The sequence below is a fragment of the Myxine glutinosa genome, chromosome 9 (assembly GCF_964187855.1).
Source record: "Myxine glutinosa chromosome 9, kmMyxGlut1.1, whole genome shotgun sequence".
Taxonomy (NCBI): domain Eukaryota; kingdom Metazoa; phylum Chordata; class Myxini; order Myxiniformes; family Myxinidae; genus Myxine; species Myxine glutinosa.
The window spans coordinates 140,078,521-140,103,597 of NC_136269.1; the positions used below are offsets into that span (position 1 = coordinate 140,078,521).

Below are 25,077 nucleotides of genomic sequence, written 5' to 3' on the forward strand. Positions count from 1 at the left end.
CAAGATATTCATCTCACAAGGTTCAGACATACATGGCATTAGACATACATGGCGGCGGCCATCTTGGATTTTGACGTGGGTTGCAACCATACACCAAATTCGAATGCGGTCCTTCGCTTATGCATGCACGCATGCACGCACGCACACACGCACGCACGGACGGAGGGGAAAACCATAGTCCCCCTTTCGCTCCGCTGTGCGATGGGGGACAACAAAAAAAAAAGAAAAAAAAAAGAGAGAGAGTTCACAGTATTTATAGATTTTACAGTATTTACAGAGACAGTTTACAGAGAGAGAGAGTTTACAGTATTTACAGAGACAGTTTACAAAGAGAGAGACAGAGACAGAGAGAGAGACAGACAGAGAGACAGAGAGACAGACAGACAGACAGACAGAGAGACAGAGAGACAGAGAGACAGAGAGAGAGAGAGAGAGAGAGAGAGACAGAGAGAGAGAGAGAGAGAGAGAGAGACAGAGAGACAGAGAGACAGACAGAGAGAGAGAGAGAGAGAGAGAGATTGCAGTATTGTTAAATAATGAAACATTCAACGGCAAGTGCTCCTTTAATTCCCACGAGTAAAGATGTTTTCCTGAAAAGCATTGTAAAAAAACACTTAATCCAAAGGGTGCAAAGTGTTACCTTAAACACATTCATTGTAAAAGGGAACTGGGGTAAGAGTAGGGAATATGTGATGGTGGGAAAATGGGGAATTCATGCCGCGTCTACGAGGCTCAGAAACGACCCTTCACTCCGAGCTGGGTCTCCACGGCGCTCCCGATGGCGCGGTGCACAAGGTCAACTTCACCTTTTGTGAGCGTGCGCTCCGCATGACGATACACTAGCCGATAGCACCGACTGTGCCGCCCGCTTCTGCAGAAGCAACACAAATAATACACATCGGTCGATGTTTATGCAGCTACAAATAACTCCACAGCGCCACGTTCCACCAAAGAAGGACTCACCCAGGCTGGGTGTACTTATCAATGAGCTTTACTTCTTGCACCAATTCTCCGGCGATCGTGCGAACAAGTTCATAGAAGTCCCTGTCATCGAAGCTTTCCCCGGATGGTATCCAGAAAGACAGGTCGTTGATGAGCGGGGGGTATGGGCTCAGCGGCTATGGGATGGAGAGTGAAGAAGGGAGGTGAAGAGATGAAAGTTCAGGATAACCAAGAATATGGGATGTTATATTTAAATTTGGAGGCTGTTCAATCATTACTCCCCTGCCAGGCTTCAAGCAGGTGGTGCAGTCAACTTGTGTCATCCCCCATAACTCCGCATCACCTTTTCTACCCCTATGAACCCAATCAAAATCAATCCTCTTACTTGCAGTTTACTGCGTTTCTCCCCTCCTCTCTTCTTTCATGTTCGTTCATTATCTTGCTTGTTTTGTCCGCATGCTTCCCCAACATCAGTATGTTGTCTTTTACCATATCACATCGCTCTTTCACAAGCCTAGATCATATCTTACTATAATTCACCAAATGTCCGTCCGTTCCCAGGTACCGCAAAAACGGCTGAACCGATCGCAACGAAATTTTGGGTGGGTAATCCTGGGACCCCTGGGAGTAAAATAGGCTATATTGTTTTCCCAATTTCTAATTTTTCCAATTTTCCAGTTTTTCCAAACACGATGGAATAATATTTACCGATATGAACAGTGATGTGGATTTTATTGAAATTCTACAAATACTGTTTAGATTTTGATGATTTGCATGTGATATGATTTAGCGGATGTTTATATAAATCGTTTAAAATACAAAAAGCCTTCAATTTCTGATATTTTGCCTTTTCATTTGGGCCTCCCAATTGAAGCCCCGCCCATAGGGCATGTACCGTTGCTCGTATAACAAATAGCCCATGACACTTAATCTCCTACAAAAGTATTTTGTTTTTAACACTGTACGATTAGGAGGAATGAAAGATCCTAAAGCCAAGCTATTGCATTCTACCTTGAAACAGATTGACTGGTGGATGTCATCGACCTTGAACTGCTCGGAAAAGCACTCGTCGTTGCTCCAAAAGAGGCGAATATCCGGGATGGAAAAGAGGACCATTGCCAAACGCTCAAGACCAAGTCCAAATGCCCATCCGATGCGATCCCCAGCACCAGCTGCAAGATGCATGACGTGTTGATATGGGGTTTATGGGATGCAGGAATAAATGGATTTGCAAGTTTGGGGGAACTTGGGTATGGGTGATAGGGTAGGGTGGTAGGAGGGAAAGAGGAGTAAGTAGGTTCACACTGTATGACAAAGCATGTTGGTTTGATAATAAAAAAAGGATAGTGCTGAAATGTGAATGTAATATAAACTCCTGGATTATACAAGCCATCTCATCCTGAAGCCCTTTTGTTTAAAAGACCATGGTGAGTCAAGTTCATGCATCCAAATTGCTGGATTTTAGGCAAAGGGTCCCAGTTCCAAGTTCTTCCCCTGCAGAAACAATCCTCTCTGCTATGAGGGCCATCTTCAAAAGCTGAGGATAACCTTTCCAGGATAGCCATGTTTAACAGATTTTATAAATTTGTTGATGTAATGTATGTACGCGCATCTCGTCATGGGCCTTCACGTATGTTTGTGTGCTGGGTTTATGTGGCCTTGTCCAGGAAGTTTGCTATTGTGGGCCTCGTTCGTGCCTGTTACTATTTCCTCCCCTTCCTCTTTTGCTGTTTGGTCATTCCCATTCTTGATGCTCCATGGTTGGTGTATTTATTTTTCCTCCCTGTGTTACCTCATTCTTGCATGAGTCTCAAAAAATAAACATAGGGGCAATAACCCTGGCGCTCACCTGGTAGAATAAACAGTATACTGCACTGACTAAAGGAATTTTAAACTAATTTCAATGTTTGCTAGAAGACAGGGTAGCACGTAGAATCATACTAACATAATCATAAGACTTAAAACAAACAAACAAACAAAATACCTATTTTTGGGGGGGGGGGGGGGGTACCCCCCATCGCCCACCCATCCCCCAACCCCATATACCTCCTCAGACCCAATTTTTCTAATGCCTTAAACAAACATTGGTACATCACGGGTGATGAAGGTTGTGGTGATGTTACATCGAAATTGCGTGTGTAGTTTCTGAGAAGAAAGCGAATACCTATTTTGGGGGGTCAAACCTAGACCCACTTTGACCCCCATATCTCCCTCAGACGTCGATTTTCTTCGTGCGGTGAACAAACTTCGGTACATCATGGGTGATGAAGGTTGTGGTCAAGTTTCATCGAAATAGTGTTTGTAGTTTCATCGAAATAGTGTGTGTAGTTTCAGAGGAAAAAGCAAATATCTATTTTGGGGGCAAACCTGGATCCACTTTGACCCTGGTAATCCCCCTTAAACACCGATTCTTTTTAATGCCGTGAACAAACTTGAGTCACAACACAACAAATATAATTTGTGCCAAATTTGGTCGTAATCCCATCAGTGGTTTTGGAGAAGAAGTTTCACGTGTTTACGGACTGAAGGACGGACGGACAACGCACCATCACATAAGCTCCCCTGAACTTCGTTCCAGGTGAGCTAAAAAAAAGTAAATAAACTCATAAAGAAAGAATAAATAAATTAACTAACTAGCAATATGCTTCTTAGGGTCCTGAGTTTGAGCCCTTGTCATGACGTTGAAATAACACAAGGTGGGTTGACTCAGCCTGACATCATTCTGAGGTTGGCAAAATGAGTACTTGCAAATAAAGAAAGAAAAAATAGATAAATTAACTAGTAAAGAAAGAAATAAGAGTTGAATTAACTAGTAAATAAAGAAAGAATAGATAAATTAACTAGTAAACAAAGAAAAAATAGATAAAAGTAACTAGTATAGAAGAAAGAAAGAAATAATAGATAAATTAACTAGTAAAGAAAGAAAGAATAGTTAAATTAACTAGTAAATAAAGAAAGAAAGAATAGATAAATTAACTCACAAAGAAAGAAGGAGAGTAGTTAAATTAAATAGTAAACAAAGAAAGAATAGTTAAATTAACAAGTAAAGAAAGAAAGAATAGATAAAATTAACTAGTATAGAAGAAAGAAAGAAAGAATAGATAAAATAACTAGTAAAGAAAGAAATAAAGAATAGATAAACTAGCAAGTAAATAAAAAAAATAGTTAAATTATAACTAGTAAAGAAAGAAAGAATATTTAAATTATAATGAGTAAAGAAAGAAAGAATAGATAAAATTAACTAGTATAGAAGAAAGAAAGAAAGAAAGAATAGCTAAAATAACTGGTAAAGAAAGAAAGAAGAGATAAATTGATATGCAAAGAAAGAAAGAATATATAAATGAACTAGTAAAGAAAGAAAGAAAAGATAAATTAACTTGTAAAGAAAGAATAGTTAAATTATAACTAGCAAAGAAAGAAAGAATAGTTATATTAACTAGTAAATAAACCAAGAAAGAATAGATAAATTAACTCATAAAGAAAGAAAGAAAGAAAGAACATATAAATTAACTTGTAAATAAACCAAGAAAGAATAGATAAATTAACTAGCAAAGAAAGAAGGAAAGAATAGTTAAATTAACTAGTAAAGAAAGAAAGAATAGATAAATTAACTAGTAAAGAAAGAAAGAAAGAATAGATAAATTAACTTGTAAAGAAAGAAAGAAAGAATAGTTTAATTAACTAGTAAAGAAAGAAAGAATAGATAAATTAACTTGTAAAGAAAGAAAGAATAGTTGAATTAACTTGTAAAGAAAGAAAGAATAGATAAATTAACTTGTAAAGAAAGAAAGAATAGATAAATTAATAGGTAAAGAAAGAAATAATTGATTAAATTAACTAGTATAGAAAAAAGAAAGAAAGAATAGATAAACTAACAAGTAAATAAAGAAAGAATAGTAAAATTATAACTAGTAAAGAAAGAAAAAAAAGTTAAATTATAATGAGTAAAGAAAGAAAGAATAGATAAAATTAACTTGTAAAGAAGAAAGAAAGAAAGAATAGATAAATGAACTCATAAAGAAAGAAAATGGAAGTAGTTAAATTAACTAGTAAAGAAAGAAAGAATAGATAAATTGACTCGTAAAGAAATAAAGAATATATAAATTAACCCATAAAGAAAGAAAGAACATATAAATTAACTCGTAAAGAAAGAAAGAAAGAATAGTTAAATTATAACTATCAAAGAAAGAAAGCATAGTTAAATTAACTAGTAAATAAACCAAGAAAGAATAGATAAATTAACTCCTAAGGAAAGAAAGAAAGAATCATTAAATTAACTAGTAAAGAAAGAAAGAATAGATAAATTGACTCGTAAAGAAAGAAAGAATATATAAATTAACTATAAAATAAAGAAAGATATATAAATGAACTAGTAAAGAAAGAAAGAAAAGGATAAATTAACTCGTAAAGAAAGAAAAAATAGTTAAATTATAACTAGAAAATTAAAGAAAGAATCGTTAAATTAACTAGTAAATAAACCAATAAAGAATAGATAAATTAATTCATAAAGAAAGAAAGAAAGGATAGTTAAATTAACTAGTAAATAAACCAAGAGAGAATAGATAAATTAACTCATAAAGAAAGAGGGAAAGAATAGTTTTATTAACTAGTAAATAAACCAAGAAAGAATAGTTAAATTAACTAGTAAAGAAAGAAAGAATAAATAAATTGACTCGTAAAGAAAGAAAGAATCGATAAATTAACTAGTAAAGAAAGAAAGAAATTAAATACTGCCCACTCCGTGTGCTCATAGAAGAGAAAGAGGACTCTGCATTTCTGAGGATATGGGTGCCCCAGATGGGGAAAACTACCAGCATGTAGGATCTTCTGCTCGGTGACACCACAGCCGAGGACCTCAAGCCAGGTATTGTTGAACTTTATCTCGAGCTCAAAGGACGGGTGGGTGAATGGGAAGGTGCACGGTACCCAGCGGGTCTCCACGGCTAACGGTGGTGGAAAGAAGAAGAGGGAGAGTGGAAGAATAATCCCATAAAATGTTTGAACACGAACGAGTCATTTGAACCACATGAAGGAAATGCCAAGGTAATCAAGACTCACAGGTCCCAAAGAGGAAGTGTATGAGTCCTTTGAGCGTGTGCTGCAGATTACTGGCCACAAGATGGGCCGCCTCCAGTGAATGGCTCTCTTGCTTTGAGGTTGTCCGTGTCCCGGCCTCAAACAGGTCGAGCCCCGCAGGACCTGAACCCGTGACGCTCGCAAACAGCTACGTAAGGTTAGTGAGTGAAGGAAGACGAGTGAAACAAGCAGGGACTCAATATTTCAAATTCTCAACAGCTTATCCCATATAAACAAAACTTCACAAAAGCATTGCTCTTAAAAAGTCATTACCGTAAATCTCCAACATTCGCGGTTTTGACATTCACGGATTCCACGTACTTGCGGTTCATAAAATGCAACCCGCTTTTACATTTGCGGCCCTGTGGTTCGCACATTCGCGGTTTTTCGTGGGCGCAAACACATTGCCCAGCAGCCGCGCGCATGACAGTTATAAAACCATCTTGCGCCAGCAGAGCATAAACACAAAGCAGCTCTAACCAACCATCTATCACCAGATCTCTGGGGAAGAGATCTGTGTAATATGAAAAAAAATCTAAATCTTGAACGTTTTTTCAAATATCGCATACGCAAGCCGAGTTACTGAGATGGTTGCCATGGAAACAGAATTCAACCAATCACCGCCGTGATATAATGAGGTTGAGACAATGTCATGAGGAATACATAGCTGCAATATAATATAAAAGCTAAATTGTTCACGAGGTTTTGAAATATCGCGTACACAAACAAAAGTACATGGACGGATGATCGGTCGGTCGGACAAAGCTCATTTTAATGTCCCCAGCCACAGACATTGTCATAGGAGTGGGCAACAACAACAATAATAATAATAATAATAATAATAAGGAAATAAAAAATAATAAAGAGAATTTCAAATTCCCGACACTCACCTGTTCAGATGAGAAAAGCCTCAGGCCCTCTACTTGGTGGAATACAGGAAAGTGCGACCTGTCCACAGTGTCTCTGCGGTACACGTCCCCAACGAGGAGGAAGGCGTCGAGGCCTGTGGACACGAGCTCGCGCTGGTGTGCCGATGTGTGCGCACGCAGCAGGTGTTTCGCATTCAGGTAATAACTTTCACCATGGTATCGGCTCGGGTGGTCAGGTGGTACGAGCAGGCTGTCGAAGTTTTGCTGTGTTGTTACCACCGGTGAGATGGTGTCGTGTACCGAAAACAACGGTTTGTGGCAGCGACCTGTGAACTCCCTGTAGAAATAATCTTGGAGAGGATGTGGGAAAGAGGTTAAAGGTAAATGTTATCAGTTATATGGCTGATATGATTGTAAATGACTGATATTATGTAACACCTTAAGTGATTGGATAACGACTATTGTGATTATAACACCTGATACCTGATATGATTGGATAATGACTATTATGATTATAACACCTGATACCTAATATGATTGGATAATGACTATTATGATTATAACACCTGATACCTGATATGATTGGATAATGAGATGTGACATAACATTAGATATAATATAACATCTATGATTGGATACGCGTTATGCTATAACACCAGATATGATATCGCACCTATGATTGGATAACAACATCCCGGTGTGTACCCTGGTTAGAATAGGTACACCGTATCCCTGCGTGTCGTAAGAGGCGACTAAGAGGGTTGGCGTCAGGAAGGGCATCCGGCCATAAAAACGTTGCCTCAAAAAGAGAACCATGACAATTACAACTACATATGGGCAGGGTGCAGCCCGGAGTGGAGATCGGTTTCTGAGGTGTGGGACATGGAATGTAGGGACAATGACAGGGAGATCAGGAGAAGTGGTGGAAGTATTGATCAGAAGAAGAGTGGACATATGTTGTGTGCAAGAGACGAGATGGAAGGGAAGTGGTGTGAGAATGGTGAAGGGTAGGCAGCGACAGAAATACAAGGTTGTGTGGCAAGGGTGCCCGGAGAGCGTGAATGGTGTTGGTGTCCTGTTTTCTGAGGAGTTTGTAGACAGTATGGTGAGTGTGACTAGAGTGAGTGATAGGTTGATGATGGTGAAAATGATGATTGGAAAGCTCTTGGTGAATGTCATCTCGGGATATGCTCTGCAGGTTGGTCGGAGCGATGAAGAGAAGGACAAGTTCTGGTGTGCGATAGAGAAACTGATGGAAAACGTGAAAGATGAGGAAGTTGTTGTGGTAGGAGACCTAAATGGACATGTGGGAAGGGGTATGGACGGTTTTGAGGGAGTTCATGGGGGTTACGGATATGGTGTGAGAAATGGAGAAGGTGAAAGGATTTTGGAGTTTGCTGATGGAGCTGATTTGTTGATTTGTAATACTCAGTTCCAGAAAGGGGATAATAAGCTTGTTACATACACGTCAGGTGGGTCGACGACAACCATTGACTACCTGATGGTGCATAGGCGAGATAGGGGGCACCTCCGGAACACAAAGGTGATCCCGGGGGAGGAGGCTGTTTCACAGCACCACTTGGTTGTCTGCGACATAAGGGTGAAAGGTGCGAGGAGAGCTCGGCGGGTGAAGTACCAACCGAGAATGAAGGTGTGGAGGTTGAAAGAGGTGACAGTAAGGGAGGCATTAAAAGAGAGGCTGAGTAGGGTAGAGGATGATGTGGTTGAGCTTGAACGTGGTTGGATGTCAATGAAAGATAGTCTGTTGGGAGCCGTTGGTGAGGTATGTGGAGGGACAAAAGGACCACCGAGGCACTCGGAAACATGGTGGTGGGATGAGGAAGTTGGAAAGAGGATTGACGAGAAGAGGAAGAAGTTCAAGGAGTGGCAGAAGGCGAAGTGTACGGGAGCAGAAAAAGCAGAGCATGTAAGTTACAAGGCAGCCAAGACGGCTACAAAGAAAGAGGTAGCAAAGGCGCAGGAGGCATGTAGGAAAATGTTCGGAGAACGCTTGGATTCGGAAGAGGGTCAGAGAGCGGTATTCAGGATTGCAAAGCAGATAGCGAAAGAGAGGTGTGATGTGATGGGGGTGAGTTGCTTGAAGGATGAAGTGGGACAAATCGTTGTGGACCCAGATGGAATTAAAGGAAGATGGAAAAGATATATGGAAATGCTGTTGAATACAGAGAATGAATGGGATGGCAACATAGAGAGTAACCCAGTTTTAGGACTGGCAGAGAAGATAACGGAGAAGGAAGTTGAGGAAGCGATAAAAGCAATGAAGAGTAGAAAAGCGGGAGGGCCGAGGGGAGTTGTGGGAGATATGTTGAAGGCAGCCGGAAGTTGGGGTGTGAAGAGAATGACAGAGATCTGTAATCTGGTGGTGAAAGAGGCCACATTCCAGTGGCTTGGGAACTGAGTACCCTTGTCCCTCTATACAAGGGGAAAGGTGACCCTCTGGAGTGTGGCTCGTACCGAGCGATAAAGTTATTGGAGCATGGAATGAAGGTATTGGAAAGGTTGTTGGAGAGGAGGGTAAGGAAGAAGGTGAAGACCGACGAAATGCAGTTTGGATTTATGCCAGGAAGAGGAACGACAGACGCGCTCTTTATTGTGAGGCAGTTGCAGGAGAAGTACATGGAGAAGAGGAAGAAGTTGTTTCTTGGGTTTGTTGATCTGGAGAAAGCATTCGATAGGGTTCCACGTGAAGTATTGACATGGGCATTGAGGAAGTTAGGAGTGGAGCAATGGTTGATCAGAGTAGTGATGGCAATGTATAAAAGAGCGCGCACAGCTGTAAGGACGAAGGATGGGAACAGTAGTGAGTTTGAGGTGAAGATGGGAGTGCATCAGGGGTCGGTACTAAGTCCACTACTATTTGTAGCTGTGATGGAGGTGCTGGCTCAGAACGTAAAGGAGGGTTTACCGTGGGAGTTGTTGTATGCAGATGATCTGGTGCTGATTGCGGAAAGTATGGATGGACTGAAGGAAAAGATGAACAAGTGGAAGGAATGTATGGAGACAAAAGGTCTGAAGGTGAATATAGGAAAGACGAAGGTGATGGCAAGTGGTAAAGCATATAGTGAGGTGGAAAGAACTGGGAAGTGGCCATGTGCTGTGTGCAGGAAGGGTGTCGGAGTGAACTCCATTCAATGTACAATGTGAGCTGAGTGGGTTCATCAAAAATGTCGTGGTCTGAGAGGGTTATTAACGAGTGTGGCAGCTACATTCAAATGCAAGGTGTGCACAGAGGGAGCTGCACATGGAGGAAATGTTGAGTTGGATCTTGGAGACGGTGTGAAGCTGGAAGGTGTGAAAACATTTTGCTACCTCGGAGACATGCTGAATGGAGAAGGTGGATCAGACTCGGCAATGGTTGCTGGAGTGAGATGTGCATGGAAGAAGTTTCGGGAACTGAGTGGCATGCTGACGAGGAGGGGAATGTCGTTGAAGCTGAAGGGAAAGGTGTATGCTGCATATGTGAGAAGTGTTATGATTTATGGGAGCGAGACATGGGTAATGAACGTAGAGCAGCAACGAAGGCTGGAAAGGGTGGAAATGCGAATGGTTCGATGGATGTGCGGAGTATCGTTGATGAATTGCGAAAGATGATGGGAATAGAGCCTGTGATTGATACTGTGAAGAGGAACAGGTTGAGATGGTTTGGTCATGTGTTGAGGAAGGGTGAAAGTGACTGGTTGAGAAGAGTGATGGAAATGAATGTAGAAGGAAGTAGAGGACAGGGAAGACCGAGAAAGACTTGGCTAAAGATGGTGGAAGAAGAAATGCGGGCAAGGGGGTTAACAAGGGGAGATGCAGAAAATAGGGCAAAATGTAGAAGATTGTCATGGGGACCGCAAGGCTAACCCCCACTCTAGCAGGGAAAATGGCCTTAAAATGCATGTTGTTGTTGTTGATTGGATAACAACTGATATCATATAACACCTGTTGTGATTGGATAATGAGTATATAACACCACACATGGTATGACACCAATGATTGGATATATAACGACTGATATGATATGATTGGAGATGAAGTGTTTGATATAACATCAGTTATGATATAACACCTATGATTATTGCGGATAGTCTGTCGTGTGCCAAGTCTTTGATATCGAGCACATACGTGTAATGAGTACAAATCTCAACATGTGTGAAATGAAGCATTCATGTAATTTACATTCAAAGTAAAAGTCATGACGTGCCACACAGACATGGGATAATGTATAAAAAGCCTCACATAAACTTCCGCTGAAGTAGCTTTTTCATGCCATGTTTAATAATTCTCATTTTCATAAGATCTCCAAACGATTATTATTTATTAAAGATGACGTCACCGTCAAAAATCAAACTTCAACCACACATTTCACAATATTCTTCACCCATTATGCTTTTGTTGTTGTATTTTGGTGGTGGTTTTAGCACCACTTTTAATAATCCATTTTGAATGAACCAATTCAATGTAAACGTGTGTATCAATAAGCACGACTGTAACGATGTAAACGTGTGTATCAATAAGCACCACGACTGTAACGATGTAAACGTGTGTATCAATAAGCACCACGACTGTAACGATGTACCAAGTATTCATTGATGTATCGATGCAGCGCTTCGCTCTGTAATTTAACTTGACCATCACTAGTTACATTTATCCCTCAATCAACGCTACAAATTCACTAGTCCACCACAACCACAATGTTCCACTACTGAGATCCGTACACAATGCACGCACGGTCTTTGCTACTCACCGTCATGGGGTTGTGGAAATGTAACTCATTGATTGGGACTGGTAACGAAGCAGATAGACGATTTCGTAAATGAATGTCAGGAATGTGCACGAACATGGTAATCTCTTGTCCACCTGGTCACAGCCCCAGGCTGGAGCACCCCCCTATTGTTTGGTAAATGGAACTCGCAGCAGGAGGGGAGCGAGCTGGTGCCAGTGAGGCGACCGAGTAACGTTTGCGGAGAACGGATTAGGATTAGCGGAGGAAGGATTAATACTGCGGTGCCCATAAAAGAGTAAACATCTCCTTGACTGAGGAGCACTCATCCTCAGAAGCCCTGCCCGACGGAATGAACGCGTACCACGAGTACGGCGCTGCAGCCACGAAAGAGGGACTATGCGGATAGAGTTACCTGGTCCATTGAGTTAAACGGTAGTTATTTGGTATTGGAATGAAGTGAACAACCAGTTAATAAAGTTGTGATCTTTTGTAAACCTGTGACATCATTGGAGTCTTGAGTCTCACAACACTTCCCCGACAATCTGGAGGCACCGCTGGGATTTCGAGTGGACGTCGCCAAGGTAAGCATGGCGTCTTGGGGATGGTCCATTATGAAATACGAACCTGTGTTTAATTCTGAACATGGTGGAGGATGTGTGTGTGGGGCTTGCCGCGATATAGGTAACATAATCCAAGGAGTGTAAACGTATTTTTGTCACGACCGTCCGAGGTAAAAGTCACGGATGGAACGTTTTAAATGATTCTATTATTCGTGTGCTTGCGAGGATGCGTACGTTATACGCTGGGTGTTAAGAGCCTTACTCTGGTCTGCAGGCAAATCGGCTCATGAAGTGCACCATGAGGCGATTTGTTTGCCGGTTCGGTAAGGTCCGTACACGTGTACAATCGTGTACACCCGTTTTAAATTAATAAATAAATATATTTTTTTCAGTTTTCCCGCCATGTCTAAAACTCGTTTGATCAACGTATAAATTAATGACAGACAACGCCATCTCATGCCGGTCCAGAATTATTGTGAAAGATGGCGATTGGATGAAAATTGCATACCGACACTCCCTCACTGTCCCTCATTGTCCCTCATTTCCATTTCGGCTACCTGTCTCTTGCCCCCGCTCTTTCTTGCGAAATGAACGTTCTTTGAACAAGTGGAATGATTTAGGAATGTTTAGAGGTCATTGCAATATTAATTACTTGGGATCATTTGTGAAATTTCATGAACAGATATGTGCAATGGATCTAATTTGAGTGAGTATGAGAAAATTTGGTGCAGGATTCGTGGAATGTACAAGGCTGGTACATGTGTTTAGCACTTGAAGACGTACCCCTGAGCTGCCCGCTCAAGGTGTGCGATTAAGGCGGCGGACAAAGAAAGTATTATATACAGATATTTTTTCTCAGTCAAATTGGATGGGAAAAATGCACTTTTATATTTTCCCCCATTGCAATGTGCTTATATACTGAAACGCAAAAGAAACTTACCACCTTTGAAACCTTTAAATATCAACAATAACACTGCGTGTAGTAAATGTGTGAACTTATTTGTGGACGATAGTGTCCTCACTGTCAGACAAAACGGTCACGGATGGTCACTTGAACCTTCAATGGTCACTTCATAGCACAGCTGTTGAACAGCCGTTTTGACTGTCAGTGATTAGCCAAGGGGTACGGGATGATTTTAATGAGCTGCACGTGATGTATTGATATTGGCTTTAAAAAGGCCAGTGCAAAATGGGCATTTCAATCAACATGCCACAATTGTCAAGGGATCAACGGCAGCGTGCCCTGGGCATGCTGCAAAGCGGACTGAGCTACCGTGAGGTGGCACGTCGCCTTGGCTGTTCACACCAGACGATATCGGCCCTGGTGGACAGAGACACCCTCCACAACTCTGCAGATGACAGACCTCGATCAGGGAGGCCAAGAGTCACCACTGCAAGGCAGGACAGGCAGATGGTCCGAAGTCACCTGCGGGATCGATTCCGTCCAGCATCCCGCACTGCGGCAGAAACTCCGGGGTGTGCAAACCCACGGATCTCCAATGATACTGCACGAAGACGACTGCATGACTATGGCCTGACTGCCAGAAGACCATACAGAGGCCCCGTGATGACGGCTGCCCATCGCCGCAACCGACAGAGATGGTGCCAGCAGCATCAGCGGTGGACCTTGGCGCAGTGGAACGAGGTCGCTTTCAGCGATGAGTCAAGGTTCTGTGTGGACAGTCCTGATGGGCGTGAGCGTGTCTGGAGAAGAACTGGCGAGCGATATGCCGATTGTTGCGTGCGTCAAGCCAACAGGTGGGGTGGCCCAAGTGTGATGGTGTGGGCCGTCATATCAGGCCGGTACACGACGCCACTGGTGGTTGTGGATGGGAATCTTTACGCCCAGCGGTATGTGGATAACATCCTGCGACCTCATCTGCTGCCATTCCTGCTAGACCACCCAGAACTGAGAACCTTTCAGCATGACAACGCTCGTCCCCATGCTGCTCGCTTTACCACTGCATTTCTCCAAGGCGAGAACATCAACACCATGCAGTGGCCTGCGCTCTCCCCTGACCTGAATCCCATAGAGCACCTGTGGGATGAGCTTGGGAGACGCGTAGTTGGCAGGGCCAGGACACGGGCAGAGCTGCTTCAGACATTGAGGACTGAGTGGGACAGAATCCAGCAGCAATCCATCCAAAGACTGGTAGGCAGTATACGCCGATGATGCACTGCCTGTATCCAAAACAATGGTGGCCACACACGCTTTTGAAAGGGGACTGACATTGCACCCTGTGCTGTTCTGTACTGTAGAACAAACTGATGAGATGGTGTATCTTGGTCAAAAACTTGACATGTCATCAATAAAATGCCAATGTTTCAATTAGCAATTGTTGGTTTGTTTTATTTTTAACTGTTACAATTTTATTACATTTCAAACAAGTGGTAAGTTTCTTTTGCGTTTTCGGTCTTTTTGAAGTTGGTCAAAATGGTCAAATTTTTCGGTCAAAATGCCCATTTTGCACTGGTCTTTTTAAAGCCAATATCAAGACATCACGTGCAGCTCATTAAAATCATCCCGTACCCCTTGGCTAATCACTGACAGTCAAAACGGCTGTTCAACAGCTGTGCTATGAAATGACCATTGAAGGTTCAAGTGACCATCCGTGACCGTTTTGTCTGACAGTGAGGACACTATTGTCCGCAAATAAGTTCACACATTTACTACACGCAGTGTTATTGTTGATATTTAAAAGTTTCAAAGGTGGTAAGTTTCTTTTGCGTTTCAGTATATTTTGGAACGGCTCGGGGGATTTAAATAAAATAAAAATGAGTAAGCTTTTCAGACATGCTTCACGGTTAAATGAAAGACAATAATTAAGCGCTTTGGGGAAGGCAATGGCAAACCACCCAATGTCGTACACGATATTTTCAGCACGATCATGGATTTGAGAATGCATGTAACTTGCAGTGTTGAACAAATTAATACAGAGAGAGAGAGATAGACATGCAGAGAAGACATCAGCCACGAAAGAAAGAGAGAGAGACAGACAGAGAGAGATAGACAGAGAGAGACAAACAGACAGAGAGACAGAGAGAGAGAGACAGAAAGAAAGAGAGAGAGACATAGAGACAGACAGAGATAAAGATGATATTCAGACAGATAGAGAGAGACAGACAGACAGACAGAGAGAGATAGACAGAGAGAGACAGAAAGTGAGAGAGAGACAGACAGAGAGAGATAGACAGAGAGAGACAAACAGACAGAGAGACAGAGAGAGAGAGACAGAAAGAAAGAGAGAGAGACATAGAGACAGACAGAGATAAAGATGATATTCAGACAGATAGAGAGAGACAGACAGACAGACAGAGAGAGATAGACAGAGAGAGACAGAAAGTGAGAGAGAGACAGACAGAGAGAGATAGACAGAGAGAGACAAACAGACAGAGAGACAGAGAGAGAGAGACAGAAAGAAAGAGAGAGAGACATAGAGACAGACAGAGATAAAGATGATATTCAGACAGATAGAGAGAGAGACAGACAGACAGACAGAGAGAGATAGACAGAGAGAGACAGAAAGTGAGAGAGAGACAGACAGAGAGAGATAGACAGAGAGAGACAAACAGACAGAGAGACAGAGAGAGAGAGACAGAAAGAAAGAGAGAGAGACATAGAGACAGACAGAGATAAAGATGATATTCAGACAGATAGAGAGAGACAGACAGACAGACAGAGAGAGATAGACAGAGAGAGACAGAAAGTGAGAGAGAGACAGACAGAGAGAGATAGACAGAGAGAGACAAACAGACAGAGAGACAGAGAGAGAGAGACAGAAAGAAAGAGAGAGAGACATAGAGACAGACAGAGATAAAGATGATATTCAGACAGATAGAGAGAGACAGACAGACAGACAGAGAGAGATAGACAGAGAGAGACAGAAAGTGAGAGAGAGACAGACAGAGAGAGATAGACAGAGAGAGACAAACAGACAGAGAGACAGAGAGAGAGAGACAGAAAGAAAGAGAGAGAGACATAGAGACAGACAGAGATAAAGATGATATTCAGACAGATAGAGAGAGACAGACAGACAGACAGAGAGAGATAGACAGAGAGAGACAGAAAGTGAGAGAGAGACAGACAGAGAGAGATAGACAGAGAGAGACAAACAGACAGAGAGACAGAGAGAGAGAGACAGAAAGAAAGAGAGAGAGACATAGAGACAGACAGAGATAAAGATGATATTCAGACAGATAGAGAGAGACAGACAGACAGACAGAGAGAGATAGACAGAGAGAGACAGAAAGTGAGAGAGAGACAGACAGAGAGAGATAGACAGAGAGAGACAATCAGACAGAGAGACAGAGAGAGAGAGACAGAAAGAAAGAGAGAGAGACATAGAGACAGACAGAGATAAAGATGATATTCAGACAGATAGAGAGAGACAGACAGACAGACAGAGAGAGATAGACAGAGAGACAGAAAGTGAGAGAGAGACAGACAGAGAGAGATAGACAGAGAGAGACAAACAGACAGAGAGACAGAGAGAGAGAGAGACAGAAAGAAAGAGAGAGAGACATAGATACAGACAGAGATAAAGATGATATTCAGACAGATAGAGAGAGACAGACAGACAGACAGAGAGAGATAGACAGAGAGAGACAGAAAGTGAGAGAGAGACAGACAGAGAGAGATAGACAGAGAGAGACAAACAGACAGAGAGACAGAGAGAGAGAGAGACAGAAAGAAAGAGAGAGAGACATAGAGACAGACAGAGATAAAGATGATATTCAGACAGATAGAGAGAGACAGACAGACAGACAGAGAGAGATAGACAGAGAGAGACAGAAAGTGAGAGAGACAGACAGAGAGAGATAGACAGAGAGAGACAAACAGACAGAGAGACAGAGAGAGAGAGACAGAAAGAAAGAGAGAGAGAGAGACATAGAGACAGACAGAGATAAAGATGATATTCAGACAGATAGAGAGAGACAGACAGACAGACAGAGAGAGATAGACAGAGAGAGACAGAAAGTGAGAGAGAGACAGACAGAGAGAGACATTGACAGACAGAAAGAGAGACAGACAGAGAGAGAACATTCTTGGGAACGTTTTGGGAACATTCAAATGTTGGGTTTTGCTAACGTTTCCACAACGTCGCCACAACATTTCACTTTCGTTGTTGCAACGTTTTGCTCCAACGTTTTGGGAACATTCAAATGTTGGGTTTTGCTAACGTTTCCACAACGTCGCTACAACGTTTCACTTTCGTTGTTGCAACGTTTTGCTCCAACGTTTTGGGGACATTCAAATGTTGGGTTTTGCTGACGTTTCCACAACGTCGCTACAATGTTTCACTTTCGTTGTTGCAACGTTTTGCTCCAACGTTTTGGGAACATTCAAATGTTGGGTTTTGCTGACGTTTCCACAACGTCGCTACAACGTTTCACTTTCGTTGTTGCAACGTTTGGCTCCAACGTTTTGGGAACATTCAAATGTTGGGTTTTGCTGACGTTTCCACAACGTCGCTACAACGTTTCACTTTCGTTGTTGCAACGTTTTGCTCCAACGTTTTGGGGACACTCAAATGTTAAGTAAATCGGATAAGAATTCACGAGTTATTTAATTATTAGCGATTAATGAAGTACTTATTTAATTAATTACATTTCTTATTACATTACAGTAATTACATTACAGTAATTACCTGAGGTAATTACAGTAATTACAGTTCCGGTAATTACAGTAATTACAGTAATCATTACAGTAATTGCAGTAATCTTATTACAGTAATTACATTACATTAACTCAGGCACCTTTTGAGTAAGGAAGCTGATATTTGGACATGACACTGACCAAGTGATGTGGCTGTCAAGGAAAATTTTGATTTATTGATTAATCATTTAATAAATTAACTCGTTGATTTATAAATGACTTATTTAATTAAAATTCCTCAGAGATACATCTTCGGATGAAATACTTGCAGATTGGTTATGCTATGAGCCAATTGATTAAGGAAAATATTTTGTGATGGCCATATTGGCAATTTCGTGACCATATTCGTGGCAACTCAGTTAGTGCCACTGCACCTTTAAAATGCATCCCTGCGTTCATTTTTCGATCGATTGAGTTGAAATTTTGAACAATCGGATCTGGACTGTCGTTGTTAACGACTCTAGCACGCACCCGTCCAATCAGGATGGAGCGGTATGGTCCCCGGATCATCACTGCCCGCAGTTTTAATTAGTTTTACTTTTTCTCTTGGTCATATAATTTTGAAGACATGCATGTCATGATATAGGAAATGTTTGTTCTGTTGAACGGAATAAATGTTGTTTATTTGTGTGGGTGTGTAATTTTGTGTATTTTGTATATATTTTCACGGCTAATTCCAGTTAACATCCTGCAAAATTTGCTCGTTTTTCTGGCCGAGTCGAAATTGCGTTGAGTTCCTATGGCATGCGCCATTAAAAGCGCTGTGTAATGGTTGAGCTCCCTTTATTTCGTTTTGGTCATGCAGATGAGCAGACAAAGTGACGAATGCTGCGGCTGGAGCAGTAGAAGCGATGTTTTTAATTGAAAGGATGTAATTTAATTAAAAGTGGGAGGGGGCAACACCACGCATACCTCTTTTAAGGTGTGTATAAACCCTGGAATATTTCAGCAATCAATACAATGCTGAAACTATGTAAGTTAATTTAATGAGTAATTTAATGAGTAACTTAATGAGTAATTTAATGAGTAATTTAATGAGTAATTTAATGAGTAATTTAATGAGTAATTTAATGAGTAATTTAATGAGTAATTTAATGAGTAATTTAATGAGTAATTTAATGAGTAATTAAAAGTGGGAGGGGGAAACACCACGCATACCTCTTTTAAGGTGTGTATAAACCCTGGAATAAACGTGGGAGGGGGCAACACCACAAAGCATACCTCTTTTAAGGTGTGTATAAACCCTGGAATATTTCAGCAATCAATACGATGCTGAAATGATGTAATTTACTGTGTAAGATGGTCGACCTTGGGTTTGTTTGGGTTTTGTTGTTTATTTTTGTGGGTGTGTATTTTTGTGTATTTTGTATATATTTTCACGGCTAATTCCAGTTAACATCCTGCAAAATTTGCTCGTTTTTCTGGCCGAGTCGAAATTGCGTTGAGTTCCTATGGCATGCGCCATTAAAAGCGCTGTGTAATGGTTGAGCTCCCTTTATTTCGTTTTGGTCACGCGGATGAGCAGAACAAAATGACGAATGCTGCGGCTGGAGCAGTGGAAGCGATTTTTTAATTGTTCAATGATTATTCGATATTGTTATGACTTATTGTCAATAGGTATACTAAGTGGCCATGAGGTAGCCTGTTGCTATGTACAGTTTTATTCTATTGTTGATTATACCACATAGCTGTGGTGATAAAGGAAATGTTCGTTTTAAATAGACTAGGGCATTGCCCGTACTATATCTATATCTAAAATTATATCCCCCCCCTCTATTTACATGAAATGGTTTGGTCCAAAGCGAACGGCTTGCGAGTACGGTGACAATCCCCCCCCTCTATTTACATGCAATGGTTTGGTCCAAAGCGAACGGCTTCCGGAGTTTGGTAAAGAAATCGCCATCGCGTGCACAAACGCGCAGGAAAGCGAATGAATCGCAAATTCGGTTTTATTAGTTTTAAAACATAGTTTAACGCCAACATAGTTTGCAAACGTGAAATAAATGAATACGCTCTCAAATGTGCCATCCGAGGCAGAGTGTGTCCTCCACGTTCGGCACACGCGATCGTTCGCTGCTCTCTGATTGGTTGAATCGTTTTTTGGACATAGCTCGGTAAGTAATTGTCCGATTAATATGAAACCTTGAAAAGGCACATCCTCGGGTCCCCAGCAATATACCTGGCAAGTTAAAAGTATATCGGACCCGTGGTTGTCGAGAAACAGCGGTCACAGACAAACAGACGTACAGACGTACAGACGTACAAACAGAGATTACTGGAATTATAGATAGATGATTATGATAGGACCATGACTATAAAATCATGATGATTATTATGAATGATATCATATGGTTCAAATGCAGAATGATTGCATGAACTTGGGAAAGAACTTTCAAGCCCTATGGGATAAATTGGGTGTTACAAGCGATGGAGTTTCAAAATTTAGCATGATTGAAGGAATTTTACAGTCTTATTTCAGGAGTTTTACGAAATTTATATTGCCAAGAGATTTGGGTACTATTAAAAGAAAAATGATGAGATATTTTTCCCAAAGAACTTTAATATCTGCCATCCATTTTGGCGGTCTCACGAATGAAGGATGAGTTGCCTTTAGTGGTTGCAAAGAAAATTTGTGAAGACCAGGCAAAATGGAAAAATAGGTCAGATATGACCCTAGGACAGAACAGTGATTCGTCAATTGACATGAGGTATGAACCAGAGGTGACGACCGATGAGCTTCGATCTCAGTCAATAGATGGACCTGTCCTGACATCATTGGGGAAACAGCTTATGCAAGGAGTCATCCAAAATGATTAATTTGATTTATTGATGAATATTGATAAATTAATTGAAATTGAATAATTGAATTGAACTGAATAAATTTAATTGAATAAATTTAACTGAATAAATTGAACTGAATAAATTGAATTGCATATATTGATTGTTTGATTGATGAAAATGCGGTCTCAAGAAAGAAGCTTTGATATCTTTGTGAGATATTATCAATGTGAAGACAACCTTGGAAAATTGAGCAAGGTGGTGAGTTTATATATAGATATATATGTGCGGTTACCATTGTGTGATTTCCCCTTCAACAGAGCGGACACCTGAGGATTCACCCATTTCATACTGACCCTCTGGCTCATCTGCAAATACTGATCTGTGAGATTGGATTGTGCAAAAGCCACAGGTGAGAGAGATTCTCTGGAAATCACCGTTTGAACAGGTGGAGAGATCCTTCCTGGAGGTACGAGTGAAGCTTTAAAGGAACAAACTACAACACATCCAACGCTACTTTGATAAAAAGCAGAATGGGAAATGGAGCCTGCAAGAATACACAAGGACAACCAAAGATTCCACAAAAAGGTACTTGTACACATCATATGTACGACCGTTATGGTGCCGAAGCTATAAGGCAGGTCGAGAATTGGTATTTGTGGACAAAGGGACATGATGAGGAGTTTCCAAGAGATGGTACATTTGAGCGAAGTCGATTGGAAAGATTGGAACAAAGATTGAAAGCCAGGAAGAGACAGAATCTAACGGTAGACTGGCTTGCATTCCATCTTTGGGATGGTGAATCCAGAGAACGGGAACAGCAAGAACGGATAACGGATCTAGAACTTAAAATAAAAAGGATACAGGATACAGTGGAGGAGACAAATGCACAACTGCCCTCGAAATTAGGAATGAAAGTGACAGTTGTCCCATCTGATTTCCAGTTGTCTCCCCAAAAAGGACGGTACAGAGAATTTTTTCGTGTTTCAGGAGATAACGAGAGATTGCAGTGGCAACTCAGGGATGTAGAGATGCAGCCCAGCAATACAAGTGCACAGGTGCACAGACCAGGCAACGACAGAAACCGGTGTTTCAAGTGTGGACGGATGGGACATTGGAAAAGAGGATGTCCGTATACCAAAAGGAAGACAAGTTCATAGGGTAAACCAAGATCAAGGGTACCAGTGCTGACCGATACCTCAGACAATGATTAGGCCTTCATTGCGACAAATCCCAAATGACGATTGGCCTCAACAAATTAGATTACTGGACAAACATGAATAACTGTCGATGATTCTTGGGTCTGAAAAGTTTTCGGAGCAAGAATTATTCATTTTTCTTTTGCTTGTAAGCAAATTGATAATTAATTGATCAAATGCCGAAATTGGATCTTTTATGTTGGGCACAAAATTTTAAATTTACAAAGTTTGGAACAATTGCTTTGCAATTTTTTTGGCAAACCAAGTGACAAGAGTCACATCATGATCGGGTGGGAATTTCGGACTATTGTTCCACACGATTGATAGGTCAGTGGTCGACTGACATACAAATGGGTGGGTAGTGAAATTTGGATAAATTATTGTGGGAACTGAAAGGGTAATGTCAATGTGACGTCATAGGGGTTTTCTAAGAATAAACTTTTTGGTCCATTTGTGTATTAGCGCTTATAAAATTGAAGGACAAATTTTGAGAAATTGAAATAAAGTTGACACCCATCCGGATCTGTAAATAAGGGTTCCAACGCAAACAAATACGCATAATGCATGTGTGTGTGGGTATTTTGTGTGTCAGTGTTTTTGTTTTTGTGTATCAATCTTACAAGATTGTTGACACCGACAGTGTGCCTTGTCTGAAAAATAGATAGTTCCATGGGGATGGGATCGCATATCGAGAGAATTCATAAAATAAAAAATAGAAATATAATTTGATTATGAAAATTATCACTTTTGTCAAGGGAGATGGAGAATAAAGATTTGATTTGCTGAGTTATGAGCAGCTATTCATTAATAGTAAAAAATTGGAAGTAATCTTGGGATTCCATTGTGATAGAATTTATATGAGAATCAAAGCTATTTATGGATATGAGCTTCATAAAAAATGTGGGAGTACAAAATTAGCCAAATTTTGGAGAGGTCTTACACTGACTTCCCAGAGTACTCTGCTCACGGATTTTATATATATATAAACTTGAATTTTATCAGAATATAAATTGGGCTGTATGTATGGATGTGTATAAGGCATAGATGATATGGGAAAATAGTAAAGGAAATTTTGCTGGTTTGAACTATTGTGAGTTTTGAGTTCTGGAGTTCAAACAAAGTCACTGGTTAACAGATGAGAATGGATAGTAAATAAATTCTTCGATGCTGGGTAAATTAACTACGATATTACTAAGACTTATGAGAGCTATTGTTCTTCCTTACACCAGTGCGAAATTATTGAAAAAAAAAAATATATATATATTAGATCCAACATAATGAATCTATAAATGAATGTCAAATGGATAATATCCTCAATTTGTACTAATTATTTGATTGTGGGTAAAGGAATTAATTTATCATAGTGGATTGTTAACAGCAGCCTGAAAATGTCCTGAAAGTGCATCCATGTAATCGGAAATCCCAGATTTGTTTTTACAAACAACATTTTGGTAGAGGTCTTGTGTGGACGAGCACTTCCTTGGTAGATAAAAAACGGTACTGCATGCTGGCAGCCACTTTTGCGGCCAGTTAGGCCAAACAAATTGAGAGGAAATTGTAGTTAAATACGTAAGTTACACATGGCTATTTGTAAAAAGGAAATTTGTTGAGATGGGAAACATTTTTCGAAGGTTTATTAAAGTGTTATAATATGACATGTGGCAAGGCAAACTATTGGATGGGAAAATTAGATCTGGCTATAGAATAAATTTATTGACCCCTTGAAGTTAATTCTTCGAATCATTGTTTCACTGGCATTTTTTGTTCAAATTGGAAATAGTTTGGTAGAGCTTTGGTTAAAACCTTTGGTTGCGGTATCTTGGAACGAAATGATAAACCATAGGAGATTGATAAGAATAGGGAAAAAAATATGGACCCAAAATAGAAAGTTGGATTCATGCCCCTCATTGCAAACAAGCACATGGGGCTAAGGTGGACGATCCCACAGAAAATGAGGCTGCACCTAGCAGCCCAGCAGAACATTCAGTGGCAGATAAATGATAGTCGTGATTTACAGTCATTTGAATTACATTTTAACACCCCTTGCATTGATAAACATTACATTTTCAACATGTGATATTCCTACTTGGGATAGTGACATTTATTTGCCTACATGACATACAATTACCTGCTGATATTAATACAACATGAGTCAAAAATGTATCACAACTACACTCATGATCAGGGGATCGAGTTCAACCCCGGGAGATAGGGGGATCAGGGTAAGACAAATAATCTGATTTATGTTACATATTAAGGGATTTTCTTTATTTACCTTTTAGGAAGCTTGTTAGTTTGGTATATAATGTTAAATGTCATCGACATATAATTATGTCATAGGTATGAATATATACAAGGAGTAGCAGACTTGTTTGTTGGTTTAGTAGTTATATTGGCAATTGTTTTAGTGGTGGCTTGCTTGAAAGCCTTAGTGACGGTGTGTTTGAATAAGGTAACCAACAACACGATGATAACGCATGAAGTGACAAATGAGGAAAGAAATGTGGAACCAGAAAAGGAAGACTTTTATGGCGACATAAATACTGAGATTAAAAGATTAAATCAAGTGATGTTGCAAATGAATACAGTAGAATTAAGATAATGGCATAACGACAATGTTATGAGTTGTGTCAATTACAATATCAGTGAACTCATATCACCACGAGTGACACACTGTTAGAAAAAAAAAGGGAAAAGAAAAAGTGGAGAGGAATTATGGTAATAATACATTATGCTTAATTTGTTGGTTTGGGAAAATTGTTGTTGGGAATTAGATATTCCCGTTTGTGATTGTAATCATATACAATTTATTTTCTTAGAGTAGTGCTAAAATACCTGCATGAGTTAATTTTTGAACTATATTAACCTGAAAGCAATTGTGGATGCTATTCTTAGTTTAGTAGTGAAATACATACCTGATTGAATATTATTTGTGTGACGCATATAAATGAATATAACTTTTTTTGTGTTAAGGAAAAACAACAAATTGTTGAATGTGAAACTGTCGGAAGATATACATGATTATGCTGATTTCATGGTAAGATGTACCCTATCTGATTCAGTGTGTGTGGAAAGCAGATTCAGATGTGACTGAGCATAAGGATAAGACGAGATCACATTTGAAGGGGGTGCTAACGGAATTGGGAAGAAGTTCGAGAAAGAAAATTTGTGGCTAAAAAAAAGGAAGTTAAACGTGGCATACACCCTCTTTCTCAAAGAATGATGAAGACATTCTCCCGTGTAACTTGGAGATGGATGCTTACCTTCA

At 40.4% G+C, this 25,077-nt stretch overlaps 1 protein-coding gene across 2 annotated transcripts in view; it reads right to left on the reverse strand.

Moving 5' to 3' along the window:
* Nucleotides 1-238: 238 nt before the first annotated feature.
* Nucleotides 239-25,077, reverse strand: part of LOC137434850 (phenylalanine--tRNA ligase, mitochondrial-like) — a 41,127-nt gene continuing 16,288 nt past the window's right edge. For both annotated transcript variants that reach the window (XM_068127998.2, XM_078785008.1), the window contains exons 3-8: nucleotides 6,909-7,237; nucleotides 6,001-6,166; nucleotides 5,754-5,885; nucleotides 1,954-2,114; nucleotides 964-1,118; nucleotides 239-871 (exon numbers count right to left, since the gene is read on the reverse strand). In XM_068127998.2, coding sequence (XP_067984099.1) covers nucleotides 733-871; nucleotides 964-1,118; nucleotides 1,954-2,114; nucleotides 5,754-5,885; nucleotides 6,001-6,166; nucleotides 6,909-7,237 — 1,082 coding nt within the window. In that variant the 3' untranslated portion in view covers nucleotides 239-732. The remainder of the gene's footprint in view (nucleotides 872-963; nucleotides 1,119-1,953; nucleotides 2,115-5,753; nucleotides 5,886-6,000; nucleotides 6,167-6,908; nucleotides 7,238-25,077) is intronic.